The sequence below is a fragment of the Monodelphis domestica genome, chromosome 2 (assembly GCF_027887165.1).
Source record: "Monodelphis domestica isolate mMonDom1 chromosome 2, mMonDom1.pri, whole genome shotgun sequence".
Classification (NCBI taxonomy): domain Eukaryota; kingdom Metazoa; phylum Chordata; class Mammalia; order Didelphimorphia; family Didelphidae; genus Monodelphis; species Monodelphis domestica.
In genome coordinates this window covers 26,881,186-26,893,374 of record NC_077228.1, presented here as the reverse complement: position 1 = coordinate 26,893,374, position 12,189 = coordinate 26,881,186, and the positions used below count along the sequence as shown (strand labels likewise).

At 42.2% G+C, this 12,189-nt stretch overlaps 1 protein-coding gene across 15 annotated transcripts in view; it reads left to right on the top strand.

The window, feature by feature from the left end:
* The window catches only part of OSBPL9 (oxysterol binding protein like 9), a 148,812-nt gene that overhangs the window by 54,052 nt on the left and 82,571 nt on the right, over nucleotides 1–12,189 (top strand). For 6 of the 15 annotated variants that reach the window (XM_056815147.1, XM_056815145.1, XM_056815148.1 and 3 more), the window contains exon 4: nucleotides 7,028–7,075. The exons of the other annotated variants lie outside the window; for them this stretch is intronic. In XM_056815147.1, the coding sequence (XP_056671125.1) occupies nucleotides 7,028–7,075 (48 nt within the window). The remainder of the gene's footprint in view (nucleotides 1–7,027; nucleotides 7,076–12,189) is intronic. 15 annotated transcript variants of the gene reach the window in all.

Genomic DNA, 12,189 nt, shown 5'->3' with positions numbered 1-12,189 from the left:
TTAAGCACCTATTATATACCTGGCACCGTGCCCAACATTCAAAAACAAAAATGCGGCAGTCCCTTCCTCAAGAAGCTTACATTCTACTTCAAGATATCTCATGGGCATGTATCAGTAGGTATAGAACAAATATGGAGTAGTTTAGGGAGGGAGGATGGTCACAGCTAGAGGACTCAAGAGAGGCTTCGTGGATTGAAGGAGGCCCTTAAGCAGAGTTTTGCAGGATACCTGAGATTCTTAAGGCAAAGGTGAGGATGGTAGTGCATTCCAGGCACAGGGTACAACTAGTATAAAGGCCTGGAAATAGGAGGTAGAGTAACATGGAGGAAAGATGACAAGAAGGTCACTGGTTAGACCAGATGGGAAGATGAGAGGGTTGGACTAGATGTGGTTCTTTCTAGCACCAAATCTGTGCTTGTCTGACCTAAAGATGGAGATCCTCACAGGGCTCAGATCCTAGAAAGGCCAATGTGCCTTGGTAATGCAGAAATGACTGCACCAGGCTCCTTACCCTGGGGGAGAAGTCTCAGTGAACTTTGTTTGGAGCAAGGCTTTCTCTTCCAACATTTAGGGAATATGATCTCTTTTAAGATGTACTTTTGTAGGTGGATTTCTAGAAGACTCTAATGCTTTACCTAAAGGAGCAGAAATCATGATTGTGTTTCAAAGTCTTCTAAGGCCCTGTGGGCAATCCTTAAGCTGTCTCTATTCCAGTCTTGTGGAAAGGATATAAGCGGATTTTTTAAAAAGAATCCAGTGCTTTGATTTACAGATATTTAATATTTAGTTTGCCCTAGATGCTTTTATTCTGACCTTTGTTGAGAGTATTATGTTATTCTGAAACTATAATCTTGTTTTTATTCTTCCTTTTGCTGCCCAACTTTGCCAATGGGTTCTGGAGACTTGTCTCAGTTTTTTGACACATACACATGTATACACACCTTCTCTTTTCTCTCCCTCCCCCCTCTCTCCTTCTCCTTTCCCTCTATCCCTTATTCTCTTTGGTCCCTCTGTGACATTTGTAGTTGTTGGCTGTCCTGCCCGTCTTCAGATGACTTCTGCATCATGTAATGGTTTTCTTTCTACTTCTTTTCATATACCTCTTGTGTTGATTTATCTTTTTCTTGCCCCCTAACTATGTCAGTTAACAGTACTTGGTTCTCTTTGCAAATGAATTGATCCTGTTTCCTGGATTTTAACTTTCACCTCTTTGTAGATGACTCTCACATTTGTAGGAATACATCATCAATTCAGTCTTTAAAGTACTCCAACTTTTTATCGGGTTCCATTCTTAGATCCCTCTTGGACATCTCCCGTTAAGTATCCTGACATCCCGTCAAACCCTGAATATACTGAACTAAAGACACTGTTTCCCATCTTTTTTGGTTCTCCAATCACTCCTCCCTTCAACTTACCATGTATGTCACCAAACAATCAGCAAACATTTATTAAGCACTTACTGTGCCGGGCACTTTACTGGGGACTGAGGTTACAAGGATGAGCTTCAATGGTAGATACATGGTAAATTTGCAAATACAAATCAGATATTTATTTGATGGAATTGCAACGCCAACCCCCGGAGGAATCAGGAGGGACTTCTTGAAGGGAGGTGATACTTAGTGGAACTTTGATGAGAGTGGGAATCCCAAGGGGCAGAAGTGAAGACAGACAATTTCAGGTAGAGGTAAGCCTGGGTACAGTGGTGAGACAAGGAGCAACAAGCAGATTGACTGGAGTGTAGAATAAGTGAAAGGAAGAGACGTCTAATCAACATAGGAAGATAGGATAAGTTGGAACTGGACTTTAGATGCCTGAAAAAAAGAGAATGACTTGTAAACATCTACAAGCAAAGCCTTAAAACAAAACCTAACTTGTATGCAAATCCAACCAGAATTCTTTTAAGAGATTAAATAAAGCAAGAGCTTTTTAAAAATGAGTTTAAAATGACTTAAAAAAACAAATGGGGGCAGTAGAGAAAAAAATGGGAAAAGAAATGAGAGGGATGGAAGAAAGAGAAAAATAGTTGGGAACAATGGATGCAAAATGTTACCTTAAAAAAAATCTTTAAAAATTAGAATTGATCAAATAAAAGCTAATATCTATGAAGCATCAAAAAATATTAACATGGGGGCAATTAGGTGGCTCAGTGGATTAAAAGCCAGGCCCAGAGTTGGGAGGTCCTGGATTCAAATATGGCCTCAGATACTTTCGAGTTGTGTGACCCTGGGCAAGTCACTTAACTCCAATTGTCGTAACCCTTACTGCTTTTCTACCCCAGAACTGGTATCAGTTCCGAGACAGAAGTAAGGGTTTGTTTTTTTGTTTTTTAAAGAAACAAAAAAGAAAGGAAGAGGACACAAATATAGTCTTGATACCTAAACCAGGGCAAGTCAAAAAAGAAAAAGAAAAGTAAAAACCAATAATCCTAATAAAACAGAAGGTAAGAGTTAAAAAAACAAACAAACAAGGGGGCAGCTGGGTGGCTCAGTGGATTGAGAGTCAGGCCCAGAGGTGGGAGGTCCTAGGTTCACATGTGACCTCAGACACTTCCTAGCTGTGTGATCCTGGGCAAGTCACTTGACCCCCATTGCCTAGCCCTTACCACTCTTCTCCCTTGGAACCAATATATAGTATTGATTCCAAGACGAAAGGTAAGAGTTTAAAAAAACAACAACCATGTACATATCCTTTGTATGCCCTTTGATCCAGCAATAGATCAAAGAAAGAGGGAAAAGTCCCATATGTAAAAAAAATATTTATAGGTACTCTTTTTGTGGTGGCATAAAATTGGAAACTAAGAGGGTGCCATTAACCAGGCAATGGGTAAACAAGTTATGGTATATGAACGTGACATAAGAAATAATGAAAGGAATGGTTTCAGAGAAAGCTAGGAAGATATATATGAACTATTGTAAAAAGTGAAGTGAATTATCAGCAAAGCAAGTTCCCAAGATATCCACAAAGGACCCATGATGAAAAGTGCTCTCCACAGCCAAAGAAGGAGCTGTTAAGAATTTGATTGTAGATCAGAGCAGGCCGTCTTCTACTTTATTTCTTATTCCTGCTCTGAGGAGCCCGCTTCTACTCTGCTCTGGCCTTTTTTTGTCCAGGGCGTCACCCAGATTGGCAGCTCTTATTTCTAATCAGTTGTCCCTTTTTAGGCTCACTTCCCCAAAGTCTCTTGCACGCATGCCTTTCTCTCTGCTCTTGGCCACTTCCCTAGGGTAAGCCTTCACCTCTCAAGGTAATTGTGAGGATAAAAGCAAACATTTGTTTAAAAAATAAAAGCATGGTGCCTTTTGCTCTCCCCTCCATGCATGTACTCGTAACTTGTGTCCCCTAAAGTGTAATTATTAACATTTTAAAGCATCTTCTCCTTGCCAAGGCATTGCACTAAGGTCTTTACAAATATTATTTCATTTGATCCTCATAAATCTGGGAGATAACTTAACCAGTGGGGAAACTGAGGCAGAGAGACTTAAGTGACTTGCTCAGGATCACACAGGAAGTATATATGGTTAAATTTGAACTCAGCACTTCCTGACTAGAGGCCCATGGCTCTGTTCTGTCCTTTCTCCTCCTTTCCTCACAGCCTTTCTGACTTTCCCTGTTGACTCCTTTCCCCCTGCTCTCCTACTCCAAGGGAGAACTTGGGCCTTCTTTTAAAAAACTCTTGTTTTCCCAGTGGAATTGTGTGTCAGATACCAGAAGGGGGTATGGGGAGCGGAGGGAAAGAGCATGAGTCTTGTAACTGTGGAAAAATATTCTAAATCATCTAATTAAATAAAAATTTAAAAATATTTTTTAAAAAACCTCTTGTTTTCACAGAGCTTTGAGATTCAGGAGTTTCACTAACAACCACCTGAGGAGATAGATGAGACAGAGATGAAGGAATGAAGCTCAGAAGTGAAGGCTCTGCCCAAGGTCACACAGTTACTGGATTCACTGGAATTGGGATCCAGACTGGGGCCAACTCCAAGTTCATTATCCTCTACAAAGCTAATTAAGCAGCTCCTTCTCTAGATGGTGTGGGCATCTGCCCTCCACTTTTCTCAGGCAATTAGTGGGAATCATTACTAAGTTTACCATATCTAGGTGGAGCAGCAGATAGAGCTGAGCCTCGAGTCAGCATTTAAGTCTTGGCTTCAAATCCTACCTCAGACACTGACTCTTTGTGACCCTGGACAAATCATTTCACCTCTGCAGGATCTTTTTCCTCTCCTCTAAAATGGAGTAACCCAGGATTGTTTCAAAGATTAAATAAGATGCTATGTGTGGTATGTTCTGCAAACCTTAAGGTACTATAGAAATAGTAGCCATTATTGTTATTATTTCCTCAATAATATGGGAGATAAATTCAGTATGTAAGAATAACTGTAAAATATTTGTACGGAGAAGATTGTTGAATGTTAGTAGTTTGATTTAGGATCATGTAAAATGCACAATGAAATTGCCTTGCACCCGACATGTTAATGACTTAAATTTCATTTAAATTGAATGCTTTGTCTTGAACCAGCAACCCAGTTGCCCAACACTTTGTTTACAGGAGGACAGTGTTGCTTCAGAGAGAAAAGCAGAAGTTTCCTGGGAGAACTTGTCTTGTAAATATTTGTTCAAAATCTAGCAGACTGTTTTTGGTTTCAGTCCAGTAGCATATCATAATGTCCAGCCTGTCTTTTAAGAGTCTATAAGATGGGGGAGGCTAGATGACTCAGTGGATCTAGCCAGGCCCAGAGAAGGGAGGTCCTGAGTTCTAATGTGGCCTCAGACACTTCATAGCTGTGTGACCCTGGACAAGTTACTTAACCCCCATTGCCTAACCTCACCGCCCTTCTGCCTTAGAACTGATACTCAGTATTGATTCCAAGACAAAAGGACTCTAAGGGAGAAGGAAGGAAGGAAGGTTTATTCTTCAAGAACATAAGCACTTGTCCCTATTCTCCTTCACTGACTTTTTTCTTTTTTAACCCTTTACCTTCCATCTTGGAATCAATGCTGTGTATTGGTTCCAAGGCAGAAGAGTGTTAAGGGCTAGGCCAGGGGTCCCCAAACTATGGCCCACGAGCCACACGCCGCCCCCTGAGGCCATGTCTCCCCCCCCCAACCACACTTCCGGAAGGGGCACCTCTTTCATTGATGGTCAGTGAGAGGAGCCCTGTATGTGGCAGCGCCACAAAGCACGGCATCACTCACATACAGTACTATTTCTGGTAACATAATCCTTTTCGTGGCACCTTAGAATGAGGTGCCACACAAAGGATTATGTGGCTGCACAATGGAAGACGTCAGCATGGTGAGCAGCGATCTGGGGAGGGGATTCTGCACTGTGTATACTGCTGCCTGGTTAGGGTTCGGTTTTTATAGTCCGGCCCTCCAACAGTCTGAGGGACAGTGAACTGGCCCCCTGTGTAAAAAGCTTGGGGACCCCTGGGCTAGGCAATGGAAGTCAAGTGACTTGCCCAGGGTCACATTGCTAGGAAGTGTGTGTGGTTAGATTTGAACCCAGGACCTCTTGTCTCCAGACCTAGCTCTCAATACACTGAGCCCCCTAGCTGCCCTCCCTTCACTGATTTCTTAAAGAGTGCTTCCCTCTTAGCCTTTCTGCCAGTTCTTCTATTAAAGCATGTATGTGTGCATAGTCTATCCCATAAGGGTAGGGACTGCCTTGTCTGCATCTTGTATTCTGTGGCCCAGTACTGTATTTAGTGCTCATTTGTTGATTGAATCTGCTCCCCTCTATCTGCAGTGTACCACCACTACCACTAGCTAATGTTTCTATGGCGCTTACTGTGTGCCAGGCACTATGCTATGCATTTTACAATTATGATCTCATTTGAGCCTCACTGCAACCCTGAGAGGAAGATGCTGTTGTTATCCCCTTTTTACAGGTGAGGAAACTGAGGCAAACAGGTGAAGTGACTTACTTCTCCAGGGTTACACAGGTAGGAAGTATCTGAAGCAGGATTCAAATTCAGGCCTAGCATTTTATCCGCTATGCCCCATAACATATCTGGCAAGATCAGGCCTTAACAAATGCTTTTTAACTGACTTCAGCAAAAGACAGCCAAAGAGGCAAGTTTCTTCACCTGATCTCTCCCTGCCTCAGTTTCCTCAGCTACAGAATAGAGATAATCACACCACTACCTGCCTTGCAGGGTTGTCGTGAGGATCAGACAAGATATTTGTAAAGTGCTTAGCAGCTGTTTGATAAATGCTTGTTCCCTAATTTCTTTCCTTTCTAGGAGCTAGGGGATAGAAAGACAAAAAAGGAAAAGTAAATACAGGGTAATCTCAGGTATGGCTGAGGTTCTGGTAGCTCAGGACATTGGGACAGTCTCCTGGAGTAGGTGACCTTAGAGGTGAACTTTGAAGGGTGCCAGGATTCCTAAGGAGATGAAAAGAACATACATTCTAGGCATTAATAGAGGCAAGTGGAATGTTCCCAATAGAACAGAACAGTTATTGGTCAGTTGGGCTGGCCGGTAAAGGGAGCAAAGAGGAATAACGTAAACCTCATCTGGAAAAGTAGGCTTGGAATCAAGGGCTCATCAGAACAAATGCAATTCCCAGATATCACCGTCACCAGGATTTGTTTTAAGCCCCCAGACTTCTCCAGTCAATCACTGGACCTGATTTATTGGCTGCTGAGTTCATGGACCCCATCCATAATTGATATTTCAAAGTTGAGCTTATGTCATTGGCTTATGTGCTTTCAGACAGGGTAATCTCTGTTAGGTGAGACTGATATTCTGGTTTCTAGCTATTTTAAATTCTTTCTTCATTTTGGGACTGTGAACTCCTATGTTAGACCCAGACCTGGTGAAGAATGATGGCTGCACCCAAGGTCTAGCCAAAATCTGTACAAAAACAAGTTTACTTGTTGCTGTGGGTTTATTTCTTTGAGTTTCCAGAAAGGCTGAGAACCCTCCGGACTGCTGGCCTCTGGAAGCTCCTGGGGTACTAGACAGTGATCCTTAGGATTCTGTATTTTGCTAGCTCTTCCCCTCTGCTGTCATTTCTTTCCTAGGAGAAAAGTTATCATTGTTTGGTGACCTTGCTGGAATCATATGCCCAGGTAAGTAGGTGATTTTTGTTGGCCTTCTTGATACAGGCCTGGGCTTTTGAGGCTGCTGTTAGGACCTTACTTTCTTTTACCACTCCCTAAATTCCCCGACCCTTATTTCTAGCCGTGTCAGGGCAAATTAATTACTTATGTGTCTTTCTTGAATCCAGAGCATGGGCAGTGTTGCACCCGTCACTTCTATCCCATGTAGTTTGTATCTCCTGCCAAGTTTTTCTGAGGCTGGGAATGAATGTGTGCTTTTCATTTACCCTTTCAATTCCCTTCGCATCACCTTCTCTGTGTGTCCTTGATTTATCACTAAGCCTCAGGAAAGCCATAGTCAAAAGTAGAGGTAGAAGAGTGGAGCTTGAAACTTTTGCCCTGCAATCCTGCCCCCTGATCGGACCCCTGTGCCTCTTCTCTGGATTATGAAGATTCATCTATACAGATATATCTTTGGTAGGCTTGGGCTTTTGCTGGTGTAGGCAACTCTGGGCCTTGGCAGAATGATGAGGTTAGGAAAGGCCTTTTCCGCCTCTCAAAAAGTAAGAAAAGGAAAAATTATTCTTAAACCTGCCCTGGAACTCTTGCAAACATGCTTTCCACATAAGGTCACGTAGGGATGTCATCAACAGCTGATGCCCAGGTTTGCATTTTAGCCAGAATCTTTCTGCTGGAAGATTGAAACTCCTGTCAGGACAGACTAGACAGAGCTTTGCCCGTGTCAGAGGGCAGTCTTAGGACACCCTGACATCATGTCTCTCCCAAGGCCCTGATCTGGTTTTACCAGGCTGGTCTAATCCCAAAGGCTGTGACTCACCTGCTTCTCTTCATGTAGCAACCACAGAAACGTTTTGACATTCTTACAACACTAGTGCTTTGTAATAGTTCCTGGTTCTGCCAGGCTGTCGTCATGTCCTGTCCAGTGACACATCTAGCTGTCCTGGCACATAGACTTCTTAGGAACTGATGACAGGTCATTGGTGTAGGGATTCATTTAATGAGGTAACATCTTGTACCAGAGCAGATCTACCTGTATAAAGTCTTAGATAGAGGGCATGGAAAGGTTCAGTGTGTGCCCTGGGTCATAGAGCTTGTGCTTATCCTGACTTGGGATAGGCTTAATTTAAACGACCTCTGTCAAAAAGAAACTTAGCCAAAGGTTCAGCTTGATCTCCTGAGCTCCTCCAAGGCAGGGGCCATTTCTTTTGAGCTGAGCATCTCTTCTCCCTCACTGCCTGGGGGACAGCCTGTGGTCACATGGCTAACTTGTTGGAGCTTAAACTTGAACCTCACTCAGGTCTTTCTGTTACCTCTCATGCTAGGTGCTTATTAATATAAGTGTTTGTTAAATGAATAAATTCAACTTAACAGAAACAATGAATGGAATCTTTAAAAGGTGAAATTGTAATAGACTACATTGCAATAAATGTAAGTTCCTGTCTTGGTTTAATATGATCAGATTTAGAATTAGAAGACTGGGTAGAACTTGACTAGATTATATTTTATATATAAGAAAGACTTAGGACTTTTAGTTAACCGTAAGGTTAATAGGAGAGAACAGTTTTCTCACAAAATCTGAGTTGCAGCTATCTCAGAGGAGCTCCGATTTAATTCAGTCCATATCTGAATAGGAACCCTTTCTCCGGCACACCTGGCCAAGGGCTCCTCTGAACTTGGAAATTTCTACCCATTGTATCTAGGTTTTCCCCTGAGAGCCAAGTAGTATTCTCTTCTTCGAGATAAGCATCCCCAGTTCTCATTCAACCAGTCAATTATTAAATAAAGAATATTCTGCATCCAAAATATAGCAGGAATTAATATCTTTGCTGGCTCATCATCTTTGTCATCCTCCCCCATTCTTGGGCATAACCCCAAGGCTCTGTCACTGGATTTCTTCTCTCTCTACATTCTTTTAGTTGGTGTCCTCATCCTCTTTGGTACATTTAATTAACTCTTTGGACTCTCAGATCTATATATCTGGGCCAGTCTCTCCCTCTCTGGAAGCAGAGATGAGGGAGGAGTATATAAGGTGACTTTTGCAAAGGTATGGAGGTGGAAGATTGAACATCGAGTTCCAGAAATGTCAAGAAGACTAGTTCTTAGAGCACATGAATGGAGCAATATGAAGTCTGGAAAAAGTGGAGCCAGACAAGAGAGAGTTTTAAATGCCAAACATTGGGATTTATATTTGGAAGCAAGAAGGAGCCACTGGTGATTCTTTGAGTAGGGCAGTAACATGGTCAGAGCTTTGCTTTAAGTGTCAGTTTGGCTGTTCTATGTAGGGTGGATTGAAGGGGAAAGAGACTTGAGGCAGAGAGCCTAATTAGGACTTGTACTTGCAAATCACTTGAAAGTTGATGAGGACCTGAACTCAGGCCACAGTTTTGTGAGTGGAGAGATGTTGTGGAAGTCCATTAGAGATTCTTAACAATTGAATGCATATTGGTGGAGGACAGGAATGAAGACATAAGGATCACTCCTATGTGACTGGAATAATGAAGGTATGCCCATGAGACCAATTGGGAAATTAAGAGGGAGTAGGTTTAGAGGAAAAGAGAATTCAAGTTCAGATTCTGTCCTGGATGTGTCAAGTTTGACAAGACCAAGTAGGCTTCAAGTGAAGTTCAAATGGGTATCCCCCCAAGGATGTGGGACTAGGAGAGTGATTAGGGCTACACTGAGAGAGTTACATTCATAGAGAGAGTAGTTGAACCCATGGGAGCTGATGAAATAACCAACAGAAAAGAGAGAGAAGTTGAGAGTACTCAGGACAGGGAGGACCATCCTTGATTTAAAAAAAATAATAAACTTTTCCCCAATTACACTAAAAAAAGTTTTGTTTAAGTGACAAATTCTCTCCCCTTTCTTTCCTCTGAAATAGCAAGCAATTTGACTTAGGTAATCCATGTACAGGATGACCATCTTTTAAAGGAGCTTGAAAGGGATCAAATTAGTTCAAAAGAAGTGGATCTGAACTCAGTGAAGCAAACTCTGGGAGAAGCAGGGGATGCTCTGTAGACTCAGCCTTGGCAGAGGAATCCAGAAGAAAGAAGACTGAGAAAAGGGTATTGGATTAAGCAATAAAGAAATCATTGGTGACCTTGGAAAGAGTAGTCCTAGGCATGGGGAAGGAGGGAAATAGTGGTGGGCTTAGGTGCCAAATTGAGATAGAAGACTAGGAATTGAGGCAGCAAGTAGAGGCAAGTTTTTGAGAAGTTGGATTGTGAAAAAAAGTTATCTAGGGCAACAGCTTGAGAGGATTTCAGTACTCTGTGGTGTGAAAAAGATGAGAGGAGGCTGAACATAGGTCAGGTGCCCCAGTGGGCTGGGCTGTTGTTCGTTCATTGTTAGGGAGAAGTGGAGGTTGCACCCAGTTATTTGAGTCTCTGTCTCTACCTGGGAGATTCTTTGGGCTGGTCTTCCTGGTGATTATGGGTCATAAGAACCCACACCTCTTGGTTTACATCTGATTTGTGGAACTAGGATTGCCATTATTAGACTATGAGCTCTGTCCTTGTGGCCTCCTGTTTTGCTCAGGATCATTTCAGAAGAATAAAAATAACAGTAACAGTAACAGTTTTAAAAAAGAAAAGGTGGTAGTGGATTCTCATCCGTTGGGGCATGACAGAAGAGCTGTGGCATATGATTGGAATGGAATCCTACTGGTACATAAGAAAAGATGATCAGGTTAATTTAAAAAAACAAACAAACAAGGAAAGACCTATGTGAAATGATGAAAAGCAAAACAAGTAGAACCAAGAGAATATTATATACAGTTACAGAATTAATGTTTGAAGAAATTTGAATGTCCAGAGAAAGAACTGATAAATAGAAACCCAAAAGAGTTTATGTCTACATTTCTCTCTCTCTCTTTTTTTTTTTTGGTCAAATGACTTCTTTAATGAGGGAAGTGGGAGGGGGATATCTGGAATTTTAATGAACCAACAAACTAATTAAATATTTTTAAAAAGGCAAAGATGAGTGATCTAGGCTTATTTGGAGGCAGCAAGATTTAGCAATAGATTCATTGAGGGGTGTGGTGGGGAAAGGGAGAACAAAGAGGAGGAAGTATTCTGGTTTGTGGGTCTGTACTGGGCAGGGTGCTGGGCCTCTTGACAGAAATAACGTTCTGAAAAGGAGTAGATTTGGGGGAAAGGTAGTTAGGAGTTTTGTTTTTGAAATGTGGAGTTTAAGATGGCAGTGGCTTATCCAGCCTAAAGTTAGGAGGAAGAAATCAGAGGGTAAGGCGGAAAAGAGGATCCCCACACCCTGGATTCAAAGGTGTAAGGAACTATAGAAGTCAACAGCTCCATCTTGCTTGTTTTACAAATGAAAACAACCATGGACCCTCAGTCTGAGACTGAGAATTTGTGACCCAACTTGGGAAAAGGTTGTTTACACTTACCTCCTTTTCTCCTCCTCCCTTCTTTGCCTTCTGGCTTCATCTGTGTGAAGGTTGGTGGCATTAGGAAGCTCCAAGCATATCGTCCATAATGTGATATGAGCTATCAGACTAGGGATAGGCAGTCACCCAGTATTTCTTAAGCTCCTACTGTGTGCCAGACATGAAGTCCTCACCTCCCTTGATACCAATGTTGCATTTCTGATACTGTCACCTACAATTGCATCAGTATTTGAGCATCTGGATCCCAGACTAGCCCAAGGGCAACAGGCTTGCATTTAATTTCTTCTGTGAACATGTTTTTTGTTTTAAAAATAGAACCGTAGCTCTTTGGGGACTACATTGTCTTAAGAAAACAGACAACATCACCTGCCTCACAAGTGGTTATTAGACCTGAACCCATGTATTGGGTTGGTATTCATGCAATTCAGCAAATTTTTATTGCTCCTACTGTGTGTTTCAAAAACAACCAATATCTTTGTTTTCTGTTGTGTTCCAGGCACTGTGCTTGGTCCTGGGGATGCAGTGGCAGAAACAGCTCTGCTACAGGTGTGTGGTGGGGATCAAGTTGAATTCAGTGTGCATGTTCACAGGTATAACTGATTCTAGCATAGTGACGGCTATGAGACCTGAGCTGCTGGTAGTCTGAGTGCTGTTTGAGTAGAACAGAGAATCTTGGGAAATGAGGGCTTGAAAGATCACTTCCCTCTGGGAGGAAGGG